The sequence below is a fragment of the Trematosphaeria pertusa genome (genome assembly GCF_010094035.1).
Source record: "Trematosphaeria pertusa strain CBS 122368 unplaced genomic scaffold BU26scaffold_9, whole genome shotgun sequence".
Classification (NCBI taxonomy): domain Eukaryota; kingdom Fungi; phylum Ascomycota; class Dothideomycetes; order Pleosporales; family Trematosphaeriaceae; genus Trematosphaeria; species Trematosphaeria pertusa.
Window position 1 is genome coordinate 1,266,173 of NW_022987220.1, and position 20,984 is coordinate 1,287,156.

The following is a 20,984-nucleotide window of genomic DNA, read 5'->3' on the forward strand; positions in this document are numbered from 1 at the left end:
CAAACGGCACCCGCCTTCGCGGCTATCACTCTCACCTCTTGAGCGCACGGGCCACGACCAACGCTAGCCCATCGAGACGGATGTCTGCGCTAGGTGTCAGCGATGAGCTGCAAGAGGGGAGGATAGCCGCTGGAATGGTCTGCATGCATATGAGGCCCATCACCAGCAATTGGACTTAGGCGGGGTCGAGAACTGGAGCATTCGGCAAACAAGATGCCTCCAGGAGATCAGACAAGCGCCGCACCACCCCTGAGGATGCCCCGACCTCGTGAGACTTTCGGAAGAGCGAGCAGTTGGTCAGCTTGCCTTTGGAGTCCTCGGCGAAGGTGTCATGAAATCCCTGCGTGAACTATGTGAATGCCACCAACTCTGTGTTCATCCTGCATCGAGACTGGACGGGAAAGCGCGTTACACATCGCCTGCAAGCACCCCCGTTTTGCAGACCACACTCAACACGCTACAACGCTCAGACGGGCATAGAAATGCTGGGATTCTGTCAAACTCTCCTCAGGCCACCTTTCGGCGTCATGCACGACAATAGCACATCAGGGGCTCGTCCTACTGTGCCCCGGCGCCTGAAGCAGCCGCGGGATGCTCCGCGCTGAGCTGACACGGAAAGAGCAACTATCTGGCGGCCATATCAATGACTTTGACAAGGACAATTGCGAAAGCCTGCTTTGCCTCTTCTGAATTGCTATGCTCGCCGCAACATTTGCAACTCTCCGGCCAGCAGCGACCCGTTTGAAGACGCCGGTCCCATTCTTCATACGCAAGTGAGAGAACTCTGGACTCTTACAGGCCACTCTAGGTCTGGACAAGCTTCGGCCCTGCGCCTTTACTCGTCCAGTGCGCTTCGTTCCACCGCGAACAGTATCTTGGTAAAACTTGTCTGAACGGAGCGTGCATGTCAAGTTCTGTGAGATCTCATATCCCATTCCAGGGATTCAAGCATTCTTATATGGAGAGATCATAAGCCCGCAATTCCATTTTTGAAGCACTCGGAGAGCTATAATCACGGTTAAAGTGCATGCGACACGACATCTTAAGTCGATGTTCAGCACCTCTGGGAACCCATGAGAGCACTCCAGATGAAAGACCAATTCTAGGACATACCTGCGTTTGGCAAGTCGTCGGCCTGCACGCGTTCCCTTACTGTCTCCTGAACGGCTACCTGGGACCTTCGAACCTGCTCGCATGTTTTGGTTTACCCCTGGATTTACGGACTTCAATAGCTTGATTGAATCGAGGTGTATGCTGTCCTTAACCACAAGGAGCGCTCGACGCATGCCTCCAAGAGCGGCCTCTCAAAGGTCACTTTAATACTAATTCTACTGGCTTCTCATCGCCGGGAATTGCTCCCTAAGCAGGTATGAAAGGATGCCTTTGGAGTTCCCCAGGAATATCCGGACCCGCCATACGTGCATCTACCATCTCGGCCGTAAACACGATCTCTTCGGGGAGCTTATAGTCGTGCTTGTAAATGTTCCGGATTCTCGGGCATAGACCACTTCGTCTGACTGCTGACGCAAAGTCTCATCCTTTGATGTCGCAGACGCTGGACCTATTCATGATCTGATCATGTCCGAGCTTGACAAGTCTAAAACAGACCTTGTAGTTGCCGGCTCTAGACTATGGACATCGGTATTGAGAAAGTTCCGAACCGCTCAAGAGCCCAGCAGCCTCAAGTCTGCGATATTAGCCCTAGTGATCAGGAATTGGCTAAAATCAACTTCTCAATGATTCGAGAATATCCAAATCCGGAAGGCAGGAAGCTACGAGAACCTCGTCAACGTATCTCCCCTCTCTGGATCTTGCCCCTCGATTAATCATTCACGAGTAATATCCTGTGGATTGTACAATACCGGAACTTGTGGTGCACCTGGTATTCTTACTCCCGTCTTCGGGCACCAGACCGGGTGACTTCCTGGACCGTCGCCCAACCAAGTACGGATGGCTATTGGAACCCTCCTCAGGGTCGACAACTCAATGGAACTCGCATAGACTCTGCTGTTGGGTAAGTGTACTCTCAGTTCTGTCTCATTATCCGGTTTGGATCCTCGGATATCTTTCTGGTTACGAATATCAATCGAAAGGACAAGAGTCTCATTACACCCACTTCCTGAATAACGATTCCTTTGGTGCTCCTATGAACTCCGTATTCTGATGCGTGTGCTTCTCACTTGCTCGACTTTCCCGTTCCTGATTCCCCGGCATACATCCCGGTGAGTTTAAGCTCGATGTCTTCAAATTACCTTGGTACCGGAATCACATCGACCCCCATCTTACATACCCACTCACGACCCTGGGATCATCTCACGGTGGCGTCAAGCTCAACTAGGACTATTCTAGGTTCTCTTGCACTTGCCATGTTGCGTAATGTATTGCCAATCTATACATGCTACAGTTCCAACGTACCGGAGCGGCACCACCAAGTACATTCCTTGGATTGTATCCGGATGATCCGCTTACTACCTCTTGTCCATGATAATCCTCCCTCGGAGTCTTCCTGGAACTTCGGACGCCTCCGCCTCGACATTGTTATCTTCCATGGTATCCATTACTACCCTCCGTCAGGCCGGTCATCATCTGGTTTTCTGTTTCCTTCTCGGTGGGATCGTCAAGCTGTAGGAGACTTGACGTGGAGGCCTCTACGCGTAAGCGCAGGTGTGCTGTCGGTTCGAATCCGGCTCCCATCTTGCCTTGTCCTGCAACATCATCCGGGGACGACTTGGGCTGTGTGCTGTCGTTTCCCGTTCGTAGACATGCATTGTGATGCTACCCATCCGGACCGTCCGCTCGTAGACTGCGGTCTTGGTCCTCTTTAGTAGGTGTTACCCCTTTCCTTCCCCTCCCGTCGTCCTCGTATCCCCAAGTAGTATCCAGCGTCCTCCATCCCATCATAGCGGCATCGCACCTCAACTCCTGAGCATCTCAACACCGACAACTCCCACCCCTCAAACGCCATCCACTTTCTCAACCCACCAGACAAACACAGTATCTTCACATCCGCCCAGTGTCAACCCCGCACGACCTAGTAGCAACCTCCTCTCAGTACCTCTTCGATAAGATCCGCGCGATCTTCTTTCGAACGTCGAGAGCTGAGCGATCGGCGAACGGCCCGTTGGCGGCGTTTGGAACCTGACACAAACATTGGAAGGGTAAGCAGCATCCTTTACTGAAAAGCTGGTGGCCTCGTCGTTGCAGACAAGCTCATGGTAGCAGCGTCTTCCTACCTGTGTACCTCCCCTTTCCTATCCTTGTTCCGACGCTTGCGTCGCCAGGCCCTGGGATTGCGCGGAGTGCCAGGAAGACCGAAACCTGACGCCATCGTGCCGTGTGGTATTGGATGTTGTGGGTTCCGATGAGGAGTTATATCCGAGGGACCTGCCCGCTGTGGAGTATGCTGTGTGACATGTGGTAGGGAGGGATTGTGGTGCGGTGCGCGGGCTTGCTGGGAGTTCGTGCGGGATGTATATGGGGGAGAGGGGTGGTAGGTGTGCGTGGGTTTGGTTGTCGCCGTGCCTGCTGCTGTAAGTTTCGCCATTTCATATACCCGTTTGTTCATGCTCGTCAGAGCAAATCCCTTTCGTATTCAGCGCTCGGGTTATGCCCTTCCTCTTTGCTCCTCCTTATCATACAGAAGCCGCGGCGGCTTCAATACCGGCCGCGTATTGCCCTCGCTCTCCGCTATATCATCCCCTTTGTCATCACTAGCCCTATCCCCTTTTATTTCTCCGTCCGCGAAGACATCTCCTATTTCCCCCTTCCTACTGTCCCGTCGCCAACGCCGCATTCTCTCTACGATCCTTGTAGAGGGCCGCCGCGCACTTGAGGAGGTAGAAGATCTCTGGGACGCGCTTTGCGTCGCGGTCAGCGCTTCCGGGCTCGAGGTGTTTCTTCTCGCGCGCGTAGATCTCGTTGACCGCGCTCCAAGGAGACGTTGTGCTCTCCTTGGTGTATTCCATGAAGACGGCGCCATCCGCTTGCCCGTTGACAGGCAGCCAGTCTTCGCCGCCGCGGTGCTTCCAGACGGACGCCTCCAGGTTGTCCATCTGCTCGAAGAACTCCTCCGCCTCGTCGCTGTTGTCCCTCAACGCCGGCCGGTACTCGTACATGAGGAAGATGAAGGCGATATTCGCTGCCACGACGTCACCCGCGGCCAGGTTCATGCGCGTGCGGAGGAAGTTCTCGCTGTTGGCGGCCTTGGTGTTGAGCTCCGCGGCGGGCTGGAAGTTTGTAAGGAGTGGCATGATTGCTTGCTGCGAGGAAGAAGACTATGCTCGCGTTAGTTATTGAGGGTAGGACTTTCTTTTAAAGGTAGGGAGTGTAGGCAGCGGAGATGGTGTTGTCGCCTGGAGCTCACAGTAAGAGCATGCTGTACTCTGGCTTGGCCTAGGGGCCGTGCTCATCCCATCTTTTTGTCACCATGAACGGATTTGAAGTTTTCTCTTTAAGGGAGGCTTCAAATCGATCAAGGATGGTAGTCATTTACGAACGGGAGAAGTGCTGTCGCGTTTTTCTCGTTTTGGAGTTCGTGTTTGCGGATTCTGCTCCTATGCATGGTAAGGACGCGGGATTTTCCTCAATGTCCACCTGGGTACACGATTCTCTTCCATGTTTATCTTCCCATCTGCTTCGGTGTTTTGCAAGGTTATTTGTTCAATGATTGCTATTTCCTTTATGTTATTTGCAGGTCATCTATGGTTCTGAAGTTCTTGAGCCCATGTTCGCGGGTAGGTGTTCGACCAAGTCCACCCGGGTAGCACCACAACAACCCAACGCCGCCTTCACTGCTTGCACACAGCACCTACCCTTGTTTGCACCGCCACCCTCACTTGCAGGCAAAAAGAATGCAAAAAGAACAATGTGGCTATTGCCGACAACACCACTCGAACCCAAGTACATAGCAAAAAGCAAAAAGGAAACCCAGGGGGCTGGGAAAACCTCCTGTATAGATATGTTAGCGGAGTTCTGAATCATGAGAGGCTGTAATCAGTTAGCTGCCAAACTGCCAAACGCTGCAACGCCGCTACCACTAAGCTATCTGAGTCTATGTACCAGGCACAACTGGCGGGGTCTAATTCATTCCCGGATTATGAAAACTGAGTAGAATTAACTAATATATATACTACAAATCGCCAGGTTTTGGCAAGTAAAAGGATTTGTGGGCCGGCTGACGCGCGTTTGATATGGGTGGCCGGCTGCTCAGTTGTTTTGACCTTCACTGACACAGAAACGCGCAGGTGGGGTTGCTACGTCGCAAAAGAGGGGTTCCCCAGCGGGTTCCGACCACGGAAATCCCCTTAGGACGCCTCAGCTGCCAGGAATACGCTTATCTACGATTACACCTTGGATGGCCTCCAAGCTACACCCGATAGCTCAACTTCCTGGAAGCCAGGCCGTTCGCTCTTCTACCATGAGGCAGTCGGCTATTAGCCTGTCGGCGACTACTTAGATACACAAGAGTTTTGACAGACATGTACGGTACTCTCATAAAGCTACCACAATCTTCGAGAAACTTGGGAGCGAGACTATCACACTAGAAGCTCCAAAGTTGCGCTGACGCTTCCACACGTTTCTCCGCTACCAGTCACACCTGTACCTCTAGTCCATCAATAAAATATCCCAGATACGTTTACTGTCCTCGCCGCACCGCTTCAGACGGTGTCGAACGCCTCTTCTCGGGCCGCTATGTCCTAGACTTCTCGATTTCCTGACCGTCCCACGGCTTGCTTACCTTTACAAAGGTCGGTGGGGAGTCTATAACAAAGAACAGAGGATATCGCGGATGTAGGAAGAATACAAGTTAGGAAGAGTGTCATTTCTATGAACTGTGAGGCTCGTAGCAGGGACAGAGCTCTCCTTAGTTTCGGAGTCATCGAGCTTTCTGTATAGGGAGTCCGAGGCACCCGACGTTCAGCCTACACACTTTCCTTGTGGGATGTGTTTCCACTTCGTATTTGTGAGGGTGGGACACACGAGCGGCGAAAGGTCGAGAAACGCACGGGGTAGCTATGAGCGCTCAAATAGCCGAGGCAGCTTGCGTAGGCTGAAGGGAATATCTTGATTGCGCCCCTACGACAGCCCGAGTTCATTCAACATCGGTATTAGAACACCTTCCTAAGCCCCTGCCGGCAGACCCACTTGAGAACTCTCCATAACATCACATTCGGAGTGAGTAAATCCTCCTATTCCGCGATGCCTCGTATGGTCCCAGCCCTGTCTGTATCTCCTTCCCAAGGAAAAGGACATCGTCTGTCTGCCCAAGCCGAGCGCAGCCCCGGTCGCAAAACCTCCATCTTGTAGTGTGCCCGTTAGGTTGTGTCTCATCTCCCTGTCCCGAACAACCAGCAGACCCGTCCATATTCTCCTCACTGATATCTCCAGCTCCCTGGCTTCCTTGTCTGTGTGTCTCTCCAACCCCTCTTCTCTTCTTTCCTTGGTCCTTGCGCTTAGCGTGCTCAATCATTGTGTAAGCGGACTGCGACGGCAACTGTCTCTCCCGAGGTCCTATCCAATCCCCTGACACCTTGCTTCACCGTTGTATGGGAGATTCCGGCTACTTCGGCGCATCGTGGACGCGGTTTAAGATGTCTGCGAAGGGTCGTCGACGAGAACGGTGCATGCTTGCGCGAGCAGGACGAGGCGGTGCGACTTCGATCGTTTTAGAGTTTGTTCGGGACGGCGTTTCGTAGGCAATGGCGCGAACTGTGTTATTGGACAGTATGTATATTGTCGGATTCTATCAGTCTGTTAGCGGTGGGTGTGGCTCTTAAAAGGGCTGGTTCTAAAGTCGAATCTGGGAATTGAATTCGATGCGGAGGGACGTGACCCATTGCAAGAGGTGCTGACCGAGGAGGTGGATATGCCGGTAGAGCTTGCCAGCGGGCTGCATTGTTGCTAAAGCTCTGTAGCTGATGCCCTGTAGAGAAAGAGAAAATGCCTCGAGCCATGTTGTCCAATTGGATGGTGGTTATCTGTTGTAGTTACTCCCCTCTCTCAATCGACAGGTCAACGTGCCTCCGGTCGTTGATGTTTTCGAATGCTCGTGGGGTTTTCTGTTCGATCTTGAAGCTGTGACCTTTACAAATGGGAATTATCCTGCCTGGAGGTGTAGACTCTTTCGAGTGGATTTTACCGCGCTGGCGGCATGTTGGTGTTTGAGCTTGACTGAGGTCATGTCCGTCCCTCCGAAAGCAAAAGCGCTTCTGACGCCGCAATTGTCCCTTTCTTGAACCAGAATATGTGCATCGACTCAGTTGCCCGAGCGCTCTTCTGTTCTTGTTTTGTGGTCCCGATAATAGTGTTGCGGAGGGTCCGGTGGGCGGCGCGAGCGCGAAGGGCGGTTATTGCGTTCGCAGTCGACTTCAACGTTTTCGCTAATATTACCATCTCCAAACCAAGCCTGCGATTCTTTTTCAGAGTATTGAAACGTCGCCCTTTTCTCTCCTCATATCGACCGGGTTTTCGCGGCTGATGTTGCTCGACGAGACTCTTGGCGCATGTGGTTGTCGCGGCCAATCGGTGGCTTTCCGAGCGTCAGGATGTTGACCCCATCACGCTTCAGATTCTGACAGCGTTGCCTCCTTCTCCCAGCACCACGCATCCACGTCTTCTATCCTCCCCATGTTATGATGCCGTACTGTGAGTGTCGTCCAGATCGATGTTTGCGGAGGTTCTCAGAAACGGTGAATCGGTGTGAGACGCCGGGAATCGAGGATATCGTCGCGTGTAAGTACGTATCGACCGCTTCGGAGGTCTCGTGGGTCGTGGATCGTTGAAGAGCGTAGGATATCGACCAAAACGTTGTTGAAGGTCGAGCAGAAGCTGTTGAGTTATGAAAAGCTTCTGCAGAGCAGGGTGTCGAGTCTGGTGTAGACGTAGCTCGACGAGGGAATCTTGGCACCCGTTGTAAGACTTGATCGGGTGAGCCGCAGCGCTACTCCAAAGCGCCCCTCATGCTGCGGTACCCCTAGACCGCACTGGAGAACCCTTGCCGCTGGCCCCGCAGGAGACACCGGCGCGCTTCGGCATTTGAGGCCTCCGTCAAACACCGGGCAACTTTGAAGGCATGACGGCGAAGAAGTTCAACCAGCCGTCTAGGGGCGCCCTGCTCTCTACCTCATCCACCACCTCTTCCTCCCGAACTCCCCCAGCCTACGCTGGGTGCCCAAAGGCCAGCAGCCAAGGACCCTGAGCACTCTCTCCGCCCGGTACGCGCTCCACTCCTTCAGCAGAGGCCAGCCGGGCCCGAACTGGACACCCGTAATGTCCAGGGCATACGCTACTCCACTTCGCATGGCCACCACGAAGAGGTGGTGTTTATACGAGAGGTAGGCGTGCGTCGCGATCTCGACCTCGAAAACCTCCTCGACGGGGCTCAGAGGATTGCCTATACTGATTAGCTCAAATTTTACCTTGACACGTAGTCCACTCACCTAGCAGAAGGAACCGCCGAGCACAGCTTGCAAGATGCCATAAGCTATATATGCACATGTTCTTGAAGATCCGGCAGTCCGCCAACCTCTCGCCCACGGCAGAGTAGCGCATAAGGGAGTAATCGCTCTCCCGCCCCAGAGCGATCAGATGCTCGCGGAAAATATTCTGCATCCTATAGGCGCAGGCACCAACGAACATCTCCTCCGTCAGCCCCACAAACGAATGGGCAGGGCAGCGAAGATCCCAGTCGCTGGCGTCGGTCGTGACTCGGACGCCGCAGATCTCGCAATATGAACCGGCCAGAGCCGGGAGCAGGAAGTCCTGCAGCTCGTTGAAGTCGCGCAGAGGTCGGTTTCGTGTGGACATAATGGGCGATGGTGTGTATGTGCTGCCGAAGGTCAAAGTGCAAGCGTTTACCAGAACTACAATGTCTACGTGCCAAGCCTCACCGAGACCCCTACGGAGGAACAGCACCGCCGATAAGCGAAATACATACAGCCAGCCTCCTCTAGAGGAATGGGCAGAGTTACAGGTTTCTACAGCTCTTCGGAGCCCGTATTACGGTGCTTGCCCTCATGTCGCCGCTACAGTAGGCAGCGGTAGCATCAATTCCCCTCAAGTGCAGCAATTCGACGTCTTTCCAGGCAGTCTGGGGGTACTACGTTTCAGCACCGCTACGCCATGTATTTCAACAGCTGCTGGTCAAGTGAGGCTGGCGGCGGGATCAGGGCAACGGACGCCTATGCACGTCACGGAGAACCAAAGACAGCTAGCTTCTTCCTCAAGTATCCAGCAGCGCTAGATAGCTCAATGAAAAAGAGTGGTCGCGTCAGCCGGAGGTAGTGCAATACCTGGAGGAGTCAGTGAGTCTGATCAGAAGCTGTGGGTGAGGAAGGAACGTACCGGCGACACTGTGGCCTCAACTATGAGCAAGCCCAGTGAGAGGAGGCCCGGGGACAAAAATTGAAAGAAAAGGTTATGTGCCACGCCCTGCGTGCTACGTCGGAAGCCGAGAAGCTACTTACGACCCCTAAGCAACACTGTCAGGGCGCGGCACTGGTGCTCCCCTGCCAAGGAGGAGGAAAAACCTTGAAGAAAAAAAAAAGTGAGAAAGGCGGGGAGGGCGAGGTTATATAGACGGGAGAGCTGGCGCGCACGGGCCGTCCACTAGGCTCGCTGACTCAGCCTAACTCGCTCAAGCTCGATGGAGGGCGGTGGAAGCGTATGGTCGTCTGCGTGATGTCACCCAGAGTAGGGCGTGAAGGTGCTTATTCGGATATGACGCTACAAACGCGACGACGAGACTTTGCTGCGATTGATCAGCCCAGTGAGCCTCTCACAGCTTCGGAATGACTTTATTCAGTATTAACCCATGATCATCTTATTTCTCTAAGTGTAGCAGCCGCCAGAGCATCGTCTCGATCAGGAAAGTTCAGTGAGCGGGATTACGAAGATCAACGGCAACATTGGGCTCCTTCTGGGCAAAGTATGCTGTAAAGTGTCTCTGCATCGACGACATTGCATTTCATGCTGTCTGGCACCACTTTGTTTGAGTTTGGGAGTCTCCCTAAGAACCGTACCTTCACCGTCAGTGCCGAGCCAATCTATCATGCCACCATAGAACGTCATGGAAACATGCTCACGGTCGCAATCACAAGGCACGAAGACCCGGCCAATGAAGTGTCTCGCTCTGGAGGCAGCCGTCGCCCAAGCAACTCCTCGCCCGTGACCGTCGTTAGTCAGCCCGAAGCGAGGCGTCCGTGCGCGCGCAGTCTCCGGTCTATATAAGCCTGCCCTCTCCCTCCTTCTCTCCTCTTTTCTTCCTATCGCCGTACCGGGCTAATTTGTACTCTCTTCTAGGACAGCCCGGACCCAACCAGTGAAGAGTTCTCTGAGGTTGCTCTCTACGCGTTTTACTACGCGGCGGCTGGACGCCGTGCTCCTGTGGGCATTGCCCACAGGGTATTTTTGGAACTCTACATCTTTTTTCTTTTCATTGAGTCCTTTAGCATCTGCTGAAGGCTTGAGGAAGAGATCGTTGACTGTTCGATGTACACGCTATGCTTCCAATCTCGTGCTACTCTCAGCGAGTGAGGTGGTGATGATGTAGTGTGGCTGCCGTGAGCCCCGGTGTCGACAAGTGCTGACCTCGCAGCATCCCCGTTATCCTATCTACTTTCTACTATACTAGGTGTCGCATAGTCTACAGTATCGCTTTATAGAGCGCTTAAAGCCACGCGCAACATACACGGTCGACAACGTCGCGAAGCGCTTGCAAGACCTTCCCTGCACCTTACCCTGACTCACGCTAACTGCTATTGTGAAAGCAGCTTCTCAGTCAGTCCAACTGGGTTGAAAAATATGTCGAATTGCTCAGCGTCCCCAGTGGCGCCTGGAAGATCCGCTCGTAGAACGCCGTACCGGCGCCGCCCTCGTTCAGACATCCACCAACCCTCGAACCCGCCGCTCGCGACCCTCACAATTGACGACGGCAATATGGATAACGACACTCGTGAGGATAGCAAGCGGTGCTGAGATAGAGCAGGAAGTCAGGATCGCTCGAACGAATGACTTCGTCGGGAGCGAGAGGGTGAGTGCAAGCTCCCAAGGTTATATCCCGCCTACGGTCATGGCTGACACCCCACAGGCAAAAAAGAAGGCCATTCTCAGCAACGCCCAGGAGATCCAGGAGAGAAGCGGTCGCAAGCCTACCTGCTCCCGATACAGGGACAACCCAGCTACTACCCTGCGTCTTTGCTGCGACTCGGTACCGTCCCAGTTTGATCTTTCGACGGTTGCAGATCTAACATTTCGCAGGATGCCGATGCCTCGCTGTCTCCGAAGCGCCTACCGAAATCGACTGTACAGACCGCTGGAAAGCGCCTTCCAAAGCCACCAGCGGGAAAGCGACTCCCAAAACCTCCAGCTTCCTGTCAACCCCAGAGTCCCGCACTTCCACCAACTTCGCCGCTCCAAGACTACGGGTCAGACTGGACGTTTGAGATGAACGGGTTCTTATACGGGTGGGTGGCTACGGACTGGGAGATTGCTAGGGCGTATAATATGTGCTTTGTGCCAGAGTCTGGGACTGCATGATAGCTACCGCAGAGTGGTAGATATAATGGGCAGCAGAATAGGAGCAGTGGGCGCTGAAACCCAGCAACGCGATCAGCCTGCTCCGCATGCGCTGTAGCGAAAGGTAACTCGTTGCTGAGTTTCATTAGGAATCTAGTCCATATGAATCAATAAAAATCTATGAGAAGTGGCATCACGGATTTTTCGAAGGATTTTGTGACGTGTTTGCCGGAACTCCGCCAGTGGTGAACACATGCATTTGTAACCCTTCCGACCCTCCCGACCAGCTATCTACTCCCAATCCTGCCCCATCTTCTGCGCCTTCTCGAGAAGACGTTCCTCCTGCTCCTTCATGCTCTCCTCCCGATCCTTGCGAAAGAGGGCGCCGCGAACTCTCTCCATCCCGGCCTTGCGGCGCTGCTCCTTCTCCCTCTTCGCCGCCCTCTTCAACCCCTCTTGCTCTCTTGCTCTCGAATCCAAGCCAGACCCTCAAGCAGCTCTATCTCTCTCTCCCTCAACTCCTCCGCCATCGCTTCCTTGTCCTCCTTCTCGTCCTGCGCCTTGATGACTTTCCAAATATGGAGCTGGGTTTGACACGCCAGCGCGGCGGTGAATTCGCTGAAGCCCTCGTCATCGCCGTGGGCGTGGCTCTTGGTGTGTCTCTCGAACTCGAAAAATTCTTCAAGTTCTTTCCGGTTCTCGTCGAGAGAGTTCTTGGTGTACTTGCGGTACGCGGGGATCTTGGCCATCTTGGCGAGGGCGTTTGCGGCTCGGAGACATTCTTGAAGGCGGTCGCCGAGGTCGTCTTGGACGTTCTTGAGTTGCTGTAGAATTGTGGACTTGCGCTCGCCGAGAGGAATATGGACGGGGGAAGCGGAGGACATGATCGATGAATGATAAATGTTCGATGATAGTGTATGAAGGCTTTGTCGTGCTGAGAGCAGTCTGACGAAGGATAGCGGGTGTGATGTTTGTCGCAAAGTCAGTTTCTTGCACGGTTGATTTTTACGGCTAGGCTACGTTCAGGCTTGGCAATACATTCACTTTTCAGATTTGATAACTATCACGGCTTACACACCACCCAAATAAAGCCAAAGTTATAAGAAACTATCGGCGTCAATACATCTACAATTTGCAATAAGCTATCTAGCAGTATTCCAGACTTGATTCCGGCCCCGTACTGCTGAGTCAGCACCCGGCGGAAGTTTTCGTGTCCATTCTGGCTTCCAGTACGGCGTCAGACGCTTATCTGGGCATCCTTGAGTCTTTCAAGTCCTTCGCGCGTTACTTTATTTTATCTGCCTTGATTCTAGCTCTCCGGGAAACAGTCTGGGTTGCTACGTAGAGGGTGCGGCTGTTTTGTTCTAGTCTGTCTTCATATCCCTAAAACTCAGCGCCACGTCCTATCTACCACGTAGCACTCTGCAGCGGCCTTCAAGGCCTTGCCGGCCTCATGCGTGGTGTCCGATACCCACCTCTCATGTTACTTTATGGGACTCGAGAGACCATCACCACTAAAGGGCATCAGGCTGGCGTTTCCCAAGTCGGACCCAATCTCAGATCCAGCGCTCATATACTCATCCAACCCCCAACTCATAGCTGTCTCATGTACCAGCGGCTGTTCAGCGTCCTTCTGAACATTCCTAGTGCTCATATTGTGTTCCAAGGTTGCATTCCAGGATCTCGCAGATCTCTAGCCCACCAGCCCTGCATCTCGAATCTATTCGCCCGTAGAGTGGAGAACTGATAGATTCCTTAGCACTTTCCAAAACTATCAAAATATCTCCTACTACTCTATGTCATCGTCGCCTGGCGCGGCACTTCGTCGATTCAGAAGGGAACTAGCTACGCGATGAGGGCGTACGTTATGGCGGTCAAGAACTTCTGGAGACAAAATCGTGTTCCGTATAGTAAATCAGCAGCATATTTACAGAATGCCCATCTGAATTATCTGTGCTGAGTAAACACAGTGTCTGTCTATTCATGCATGCGTCCCAGAATGCATAGCAGCAGGCGCCCATCTTCCGCATCAATGCTTGCCTTACACCTCCGAACACGGAGCCGATGACGTGCTCGTGCAAGCCCTCGGGTGCCTTTGGAAATTGCGGTGACGTTTTCACTCTTGCGCCTCGTCTTGTTGCTAAGGCAGCTTCTGCGAGCTTTCTTGGCCTCCCCACCAACACACACTTTCTTCCCGCTCCAACAACAAAATTTTCGCCGCCCTCATATGACAGCGGCCTAATCCGTCCATATTTTATCTGTTTAAGACTCTATCTGCATCTCTTTCTGCCCTCCTCACTCCTGTGGACTTCGAGCTATGTACAGTGCGCTCTCCCTCCCGTCAACGGCTCCGGCAGCTCAGAGGCCAGTTGCAGCGACCACACCCCACTCCCCGAGACCACCAATTCGGTCTCTAATTGGCAGGACTTGCTGGCGGCACCCAAGGTACAGTATCTGTTCACTGCCTTCGCCTGCGATGCTCGGCTACGTCGACATCACTGACGCCGTGGCAGCGAAACGCGCCCGTTTGCATCGCGCCACCCAAGGCTTCGGGCGCCTCGAGAAAGTCAACAAAGCCCTTGCCGCTCCACGCCCCGGACCTCGCATGCTCGCCACTATTGCTTCCTCGTGGCATACGTCCCGCATGCGAGGGCTGGAGCATATCTCTCCCTAGGCGAGTACCGGCTATGTGAGTCAGACTTTCATCTTCACCATTTCTCCGTTTGATCGCACCGAAACTTCTGAGCTTGACTGACTGACAGCCAGCCCAGCGACCGGCTCTGCCTAGAGTCCACGGTTTGATCGACACTGTCTGTTCTGTCACCGGAGCTCGAGCCCACTCCCGAAAAGCTTCGACCACGACATCGCTGTGAGTGCCCCCTCTCCGCACCCTCTTTCCTAGTCTAGATGATGAGAAACCGCCCAACTACACACACAAGCAGCTCTGGGTGTCATAGGCAGCCTCCTGGCGTGCTTTGTCACGGCGGGGTGGTTACACTTGATGACATGTGCCTGAAAAGAACTCTGATAGACGCCAATTCCCTAGTTTCGATCACTACAGCTCTCTCGTGTCTGTGCTAATGCTAGCCCTAGTTTCTTTCTTCACCGGCTTCGAACACGATATGAGTGTAAGTCCACTCCTTGCCCGCGCCAATTTCTTGTATTGTCCAATGATGACAACATCACTCCCCACTACACACGAGCCTTTTCTTGGGGAGCCGCATTTATCCTGCCGTCGTGCTTGACGACGGTGCGGGTCTACATGTTGACCAAACTTGTTCTCTTTTAAACTGAGAGAACATCTGAGGACAATGATTCCCTGGTTTCATTCAGACCAAGTCCATTGACTCTTTGCTAATTATATCTGCCAGGTCCTCCACCTCGACCAACGTAAGGAAGGATATCACCTACCGTGAGTTAGCCCTCTCTTCCCCCCAATTCCCCATTTCCGCTCCATGATGATACCCTATATACTACCGCCTACATGGCCCTCAGACTGAGAAATCCGAGCGTTCGTCTTGTGCGCCCTCTGGATATATTGAAGAAGGAAAGAAGATATGATCGGAGCCCTATCTTCCCTATCGCAAGTTTTCGACCTCCTTGAGACTTAGCTAATCATCCGTACCAGACAATCCACCCACCAATCTCTCGAGAACACTTACTAAGTTCAAATGGGCTCTTTAGTCCAGCACGTTATTCCGTCGTTCTGCGTAAGCCGTCCTTGCGCAATCGCACGTCTCCAGGCTAATCCCCTCCGACGCTATCCACCGCGACCGACAGAGTCATGGTCAATAACGAGCATCAGTAAGTCCACCCTTATCCCACCGGTCTCTGTTTGGGGTTACATGATTACTATCTACACGGGCTTTTTTTTTTTGAGGAAACCGCACGCGTGCTCAGTCACGGCTTCTTATCACGTTGGAAGTTGTGCTGGTTCCTATGGCTGCTGGGCGTTGCTCAATTGCTTCAACAGCTGGGCCGGGCTCAGCTGAAAAGAAGATATGAGTTTTGACTCTTGCATTCATTTTTAAATCGCTCGACGTATTTGAACCCGGCTAACTCTCTGCGACAGACAACACATCCCTAGGCCAAATGCCATTGCCATCTTCACGCTCATGCCCGTCCGCCTTCTCCTCTCCCGAACACAGCTAATCATCCACTTCAAGTTGCCCGCGCAGATGCTCGGTCAGCACCACGTAACGTAAGTTCATCCTCTACTACATCTCCCTTTTTTTTCGTCAATGATGAGCACTTGATAAGAGCTTAAAATTATCCAAATATGGCAGAGTGAACAGCAAATCAGACGGCTTCTACTTCATTGTGGAGGTCGTGCATGTTCACAGTGCTGAGATGGGCTTTGCCCGGAAAAGAAGATCTGAGACAGCCTTCCCCTATTCCTTCATTCATTCGAAGTTCTCGGGCATCGCTAATCGTCTGCATCAGTGTAGCTACCCAGAACCTCTTTCCGAGACCCTCCGATAGGACGTCCCATGCCGTCCTTACCTCCTCCGTCCTAGCCCCTGCTGACTCCCACAAGCGATGGCGGTAGCTCCAATCCTACACGGTGGCACTTTGCAGTCGGCAGCGGATACTCTATATACCTGGTGCCACGGACAGGCCATGTCTCCCGATATACACTCCCGGTGAGACCTTCCCTTTCCTCTACCCGCGTCTAGTCCTTTCCATGATGAGAACTCTTTGAGCTTTCTAAGCCGTTCCCTTCCATTCGACATGGTAGCGGCCATGATTACCGACATAATGGATACTATTCTGAACAGTGCTTTTTCTTCCCTTCTATCCTTTCCGCCCACTTGGGAACCATTGGCTTACTATCTTCCCTAGATGCGCTTACAGGGCGACGAGAGTGACCCAAGGATGTGCATAAAATCTCCCGAGGCCCCTCTTCCTCCGGTAAGCTGGTCTTTCCACTTCCTTTCCGCCACATGATGAAATCATGAAATTTCATTCCAAACCGACAGGCTCTATGAGTCTGATGACGAAGTTTCAGTGCTGATTACGCGCCTCTTCCCGAGCTTGCTCCCTGTCGATCCGAGTCATACCAGCTGACCAGCACTCCAGAAAACCGTTGCATCCAGACCACGGGTGTGGTCATTCTGCCAAATCTCCAAATCTCCAATGTCTGGTCGCGCTGCTGAACGAAATGGTTGGCCGTCGTGTCTCCGCCTGCTCTTTTACTAGTAAGTCATGAACTCGTCATTCACCGTGGCATGATGATCGTTGTACCGTTACTTATACATCTCCTTGATGACACAAGGCATTCCCCTGATAACCGCACTTTTCAAAGATAATGTGTTCGTTGTCGTTCTCTGATTGCGGCTAATGCTTGCTAGAAATCCTCCCGTTCGCCTCTATGGCCTTTGCTCTGGCATTCGGCTCTTCCCCTCGGTCCGATGGACGAGATTATGCCGTTCTATCCCAGAACTTTGTCATACGCAAATGTAAGCACGGATACCCTTAGAATGCTATATGTTAGAAGATGAACCCACATCGCTTCTCACGACAGACGACAAGTCCCAGCGCTGAGGACTTAGGAAGTCCATTGATCACAAAGATGTACACTGATAGTCCCTTACAAGGAACATCTGCCCCCTCCCCCCCAACTTGCTCTTTTAATGCGGTTAGCTAACCCTTTTCCACGACAGTGTACCAATTCACGCCATCGAGAAACCGCCAGCGCGCCCCGCTTACCCAACGCCGTCTTCCTCAGACGGCGTCTTAGCATGACTATTTACGGAACCTCTTCCTCTGACCTTTCTCGCCTTGGTAGTAAGTGTTCAGATTCTTCTATTAGCATATATACGCACAGCACGCTACCTGAATCCAACCCCCTTCGGTCAAAACAGCTGGCTAACGAACCTTCACAATAGGGCACATGTTTCAACTCTCCTCAAAAGCAAGTGAGTAAACCCACCTACAACGCACACACATCGCGGTGATGAAACCCGGAATTTGCCGATCTGAGGGCAAAGGCCCATTGAGGCCAACAATCCTTCCCAATCCGTTTTCTTACGTGAAGCTCGAACGCATCGCTCGTACCCTGCTCCGTCGTATTAAGGACCACTAGCTAACTTTTCTTTATGACAGGAGATGGATTATACTATGGCGGACTTCAGATATCCTCACCTTGGCGAGTACGTCTTCCTCCTGCCTTTCCCCTCCCGTCTTCACTCAAGCGCGGATGGAGTCGATATTGCGATTCTTACCTTTAGAGACTAAAATTAGTTCTTCATCATGCCGCTCTTATGTCGCCTGTGTGACTACGGTCCTCCAGCCTTCTCGTTCTACCGGTTTGTTTCACAGAAGCTAACGTGCGCGAAGGGAAGCTCTTCGAGCTTCATGTACCCGATAATCCGTCCCCGCGTGTAAGCCTTCACAATCTCTCTCTACGCGACGGCTTCTAATGGTGGGCGAGCAAGAAAAGAACCTCGTAAGACGGACGGGATCCGCTTTCGGCATAACTACACACTTCCAAGGTTGTGACATTCCAAGCGCAACGCCAGCAGCATACCCTCATCTGGAGACTACTTGCTAATGCTCCCCCGACAGTTCATAGACACTTCGCCAGCGAGTGCTCCAATCCGATTGGCACACCGGTGCGATGCGATCCCAATCCGACCCGTTGCAGTCCTCCAGAGGACATTCATATCCAGTGGCGACAGAATAGCTGGGAGGACTAGACATGGCGAGTTCTCCCCCAGATCGTTACTCGATACTGTCCAAGGACGAATCCTATCACCAAATCTGCCTCACATTCCTTCGTTCTCAGCGGGTTTGGGTCTTCTGATTCCAGATGAACCACTACGATCTGATACACCACCACTTCACGGCTTTCCGCTTCTCGAGACCATGGACAAAGATGCTGACCATTTAGTATCACAGGACATTCTCATGGAGCGCTTTGCATGACCTATCCGGCGCTTATGTCCTCGCAAGTATGCAAAGGTAAGGGCCACTCCACTCGCTCTTCTTAGGCGGATGATGAAATAAACGAACTCCGAAGGACGACGTCCTGGTGATGTGCTTCTCCATCCTGAACATGTCTGAGAAATTTCCTTGTCCTCCCGCTTGATCTCCTATCTAGGAATTACTCGCTAACATAGAGCATAGGCAGCTAGGTCCTCTTCTCAACGGCCTCATTCTGCCGTTCGAGATCGACTTCTCCACGCACCGTACGTAAGGTCCACCCAAGGAGGCAGATACTAACTAGCCTCAGTTGTCGCAGCCCTTACGGTATACGGTGGAGGACATCCGGCTTCGACAAGGTACATCTCCCCGCTCCCCACTACTCCTCCGTATTCTAACCGCGTCTAGACTTCTGGTACGGCACGAACTGATTGGTGACGGCTCTCATAGCCAAAGCCTTTCTCTTCAAATGCTCAGAAAATCGAACGCCTCTGCCATTGAAAAGCTCCACAAGAGAGCGGCATGCTTGAAGGGCTAGAAGGTTTGACTGCGGCGAACGTCACTTCAACGTGTCTGCGGTTGATTCCCGCTCATACATTCCCATTTGGGGGTGCTGCTTACTGTCTAGGTTCGGTTTACGGTATATTTGCGCCTCTTCCTCGATCACAACGCGCTAGCGATGATATTTGGCAGGGAACGGGGGCTATAGGATCAGTGGCGTCATACGAGAGGTGCGTCTACTACTTTACGTCCAGCTGGTATAGATGACGAGGACAATTATCTTGCGGAGGGAGGAGTAGTCGCCAGAAAGTCTTGTCAGATCGATGACACTCTTTGCTCTGTTTGGTTCTGCAATTGGTTCTAGTCACCTCTTTCTATTATATCGCTTGAGGTAGCCTTGCTAATGCTATTGGTCTTTGTAGGTCGATCGTGGGCGTTCTCGAGGTCGAGGGTCACCGGAAGAGAGGGGATCGAGAAGGGAGAGGCGAGACGGAGAGGGACGGTTTGGAGTCGTGTGGGAAAGCTATTCGGTATTTCCGTAGACAATAGAAATTGACGAAGGGAATGGTTGGCCTGGAGTACCTCATCTTTAGCATGGATCCAGTGAACGTGAGGGCACTCAATCGTGAATGTTATAGAAGCACGACAGGACAGGCAATATTCAACCGAGTTTGAGTCTAATTCACCCTTCGAGGACCTCAAGATAGATTTTGCTATGCCCCCAAATGAGATACGCCGTCTTTACACTGTTCTAAGAGCGCTTCCCAACGCCAATTATCCTGAGACCTTGACAATGACAACCTTCGCGATCCACTTATGATTCAGCCTGGTGCGTGAGAGCGGAATGGGTCGTATAACAGAAAGGAATTTCTGGGGCATGAGGCATTGCTTTTGGCTGTTCCTGGACATGGTGGGAAATGGAGGTGAGACTCGTTGGCCTGATATAACGTTAGCATGAAATCAGCGAGTGCGATGTTACACATAGTACATGCCGCCGGAGCTCTGAATTACGACAGCGGGCGCCCTACGCAACCCTATTCACATCTGTTCCGCCCGTTCAAGGCCCTCAGGTTCAACTTTGCGGTGCTTCGAATTGACGTGCTAACCATGTACGGTTCCGGCTTGCTTCGTGTTGCCGTCGGCTCAGGCATCTGGACTGGCAATGCCGTTTGAAGAATGCCGTCACTATTAGCAAACTTGAGATGCCGTAGGCGCCTCTTATGCATACGTAATCTCGCCACTCGTGAGAGATCCGAAGGAGCTTTCTTCACCACGGATTTGGGGCGGCACGCTGCTCCTTCCTCTGGCAAATTGGCACTGTGGGTCTGGGCCGAAATCCGTTAGCGCCACCCACTCGGCCCTTATTTCCCCCTCCCTCGCCTCGCACTCACTTTTCTCTCTCCCACCTACTCCCTCGACGCAAAAGTTTTTGCCAGCACGCTGGCTGGCCTACGAGTCTCGACTTTCAGGGTAGGCTTTCTCCTCTCCGTGTACTCAAAAACATCACTGACACCGCAACAGCCATTGGCCACAGAGTTTGGATGAGCGAAAATTGGGCGCTGCCGGCAACGGAAAGAACGTATCGACAGCTCTGTCGATGAGACAGTCGTGCCGGCAGCGCCCAGTATGTGTATATATCGTTATGTCTACGGCCGGTGGCCGGGTGAGTACCTTACCTCTTGCTTCTTTCGCAATCTACTAACCGAACCTTCAGCCCTACCCGGCCTACGGCCTATGGCCGCGAGCTCGCTGTAGCTCGCGGCCTCGCGCTGCCAACACTCGGAGCTTTACCAGGTCGCGTGTGCGACTCAAACCTGTGAGTATTCTTCCCCGCACTACTCGGACTATTAGTTGACCCGCCCTTCAGGGATGTCTTCCGGCGAAATTTGAGGTCGGTCCCGTGACGCCACGCTGCCTCCTGCCAGAGGGGCTGGTATTCGGGGCCGTAGAGACCGAGACCGTGGCGGTGATTACTACATGGGCAGTCAAGAGGTCGGCCCCGTGACGCCATGCTGCCTCCCGCCAGAGGGGCTGGTATTCGGGGC

The 20,984-nt window shown here is 52.9% G+C and overlaps 6 protein-coding genes across 6 annotated transcripts in view; 4 read left to right on the top strand and 2 right to left on the bottom strand.

Annotated features, from left to right (window-relative positions):
* Positions 1-3,540: 3,540 nt before the first annotated feature.
* BU26DRAFT_597475 (uncharacterized protein) lies at positions 3,541-4,250 on the top strand (the record flags this gene model as incomplete). The annotated part of the gene is made up of 1 exon (XM_033834999.1): positions 3,541-4,250. A coding segment is annotated over exon 1 (687 nt), but the record flags the coding sequence as incomplete, so codon positions are not given.
* Positions 4,251-6,116: 1,866 nt separating this feature from the next.
* On the bottom strand, positions 6,117-6,741 carry BU26DRAFT_348760 (uncharacterized protein). Its single transcript, XM_033822423.1, has one exon. It carries the CDS (start codon positions 6,467-6,469, stop codon positions 6,164-6,166), a length of 306 nt encoding a protein of 101 aa, XP_033682501.1. The 5' UTR covers positions 6,470-6,741; the 3' UTR covers positions 6,117-6,163.
* Positions 6,742-8,117: 1,376 nt separating this feature from the next.
* BU26DRAFT_566470 (uncharacterized protein) lies at positions 8,118-8,805 on the bottom strand (the record flags this gene model as incomplete). Its single annotated transcript, XM_033833533.1, has 2 exons — positions 8,118-8,392; positions 8,439-8,805. The coding sequence occupies 2 exons, from the start codon at positions 8,803-8,805 to the stop codon at positions 8,118-8,120; spliced, it is 642 nt and encodes a 213-aa protein (XP_033682502.1).
* A 1,161-nt stretch (positions 8,806-9,966) lies between these two features.
* On the top strand, positions 9,967-11,535 carry BU26DRAFT_566471 (uncharacterized protein; the record flags this gene model as incomplete). Its single annotated transcript, XM_033833534.1, has 4 exons — positions 9,967-10,173; positions 10,826-11,029; positions 11,087-11,206; positions 11,257-11,535. The coding sequence occupies 4 exons, from the start codon at positions 9,967-9,969 to the stop codon at positions 11,533-11,535; spliced, it is 810 nt and encodes a 269-aa protein (XP_033682503.1).
* A 5,140-nt stretch (positions 11,536-16,675) lies between these two features.
* Positions 16,676-17,901, top strand: BU26DRAFT_506728 (uncharacterized protein; the record flags this gene model as incomplete). Its single annotated transcript, XM_033826940.1, has 6 exons — positions 16,676-16,712; positions 16,866-16,973; positions 17,158-17,301; positions 17,403-17,432; positions 17,649-17,666; positions 17,807-17,901. The coding sequence occupies 6 exons, from the start codon at positions 16,676-16,678 to the stop codon at positions 17,899-17,901; spliced, it is 432 nt and encodes a 143-aa protein (XP_033682504.1).
* Positions 17,902-19,846: 1,945 nt separating this feature from the next.
* Positions 19,847-20,984, top strand: part of BU26DRAFT_597478 (uncharacterized protein) — a gene marked incomplete at both ends in the record, with an annotated part of 2,515 nt that continues 1,377 nt past the window's right edge. The window contains 4 exons of the mRNA XM_033835000.1: positions 19,847-19,862; positions 20,151-20,409; positions 20,461-20,602; positions 20,654-20,755. Coding sequence (XP_033682505.1) covers positions 19,847-19,862; positions 20,151-20,409; positions 20,461-20,602; positions 20,654-20,755 — 519 coding nt within the window. The remainder of the gene's footprint in view (positions 19,863-20,150; positions 20,410-20,460; positions 20,603-20,653; positions 20,756-20,984) is intronic.

What these genes read in the sequence shown, in the direction of transcription:
- BU26DRAFT_348760 (XM_033822423.1), bottom strand. Translation starts at nt 6,469, where the DNA reads ATGATTGAGCACGCTAAGCGCAAGGACCAAGGAAAGAAGAGAAGAGGG.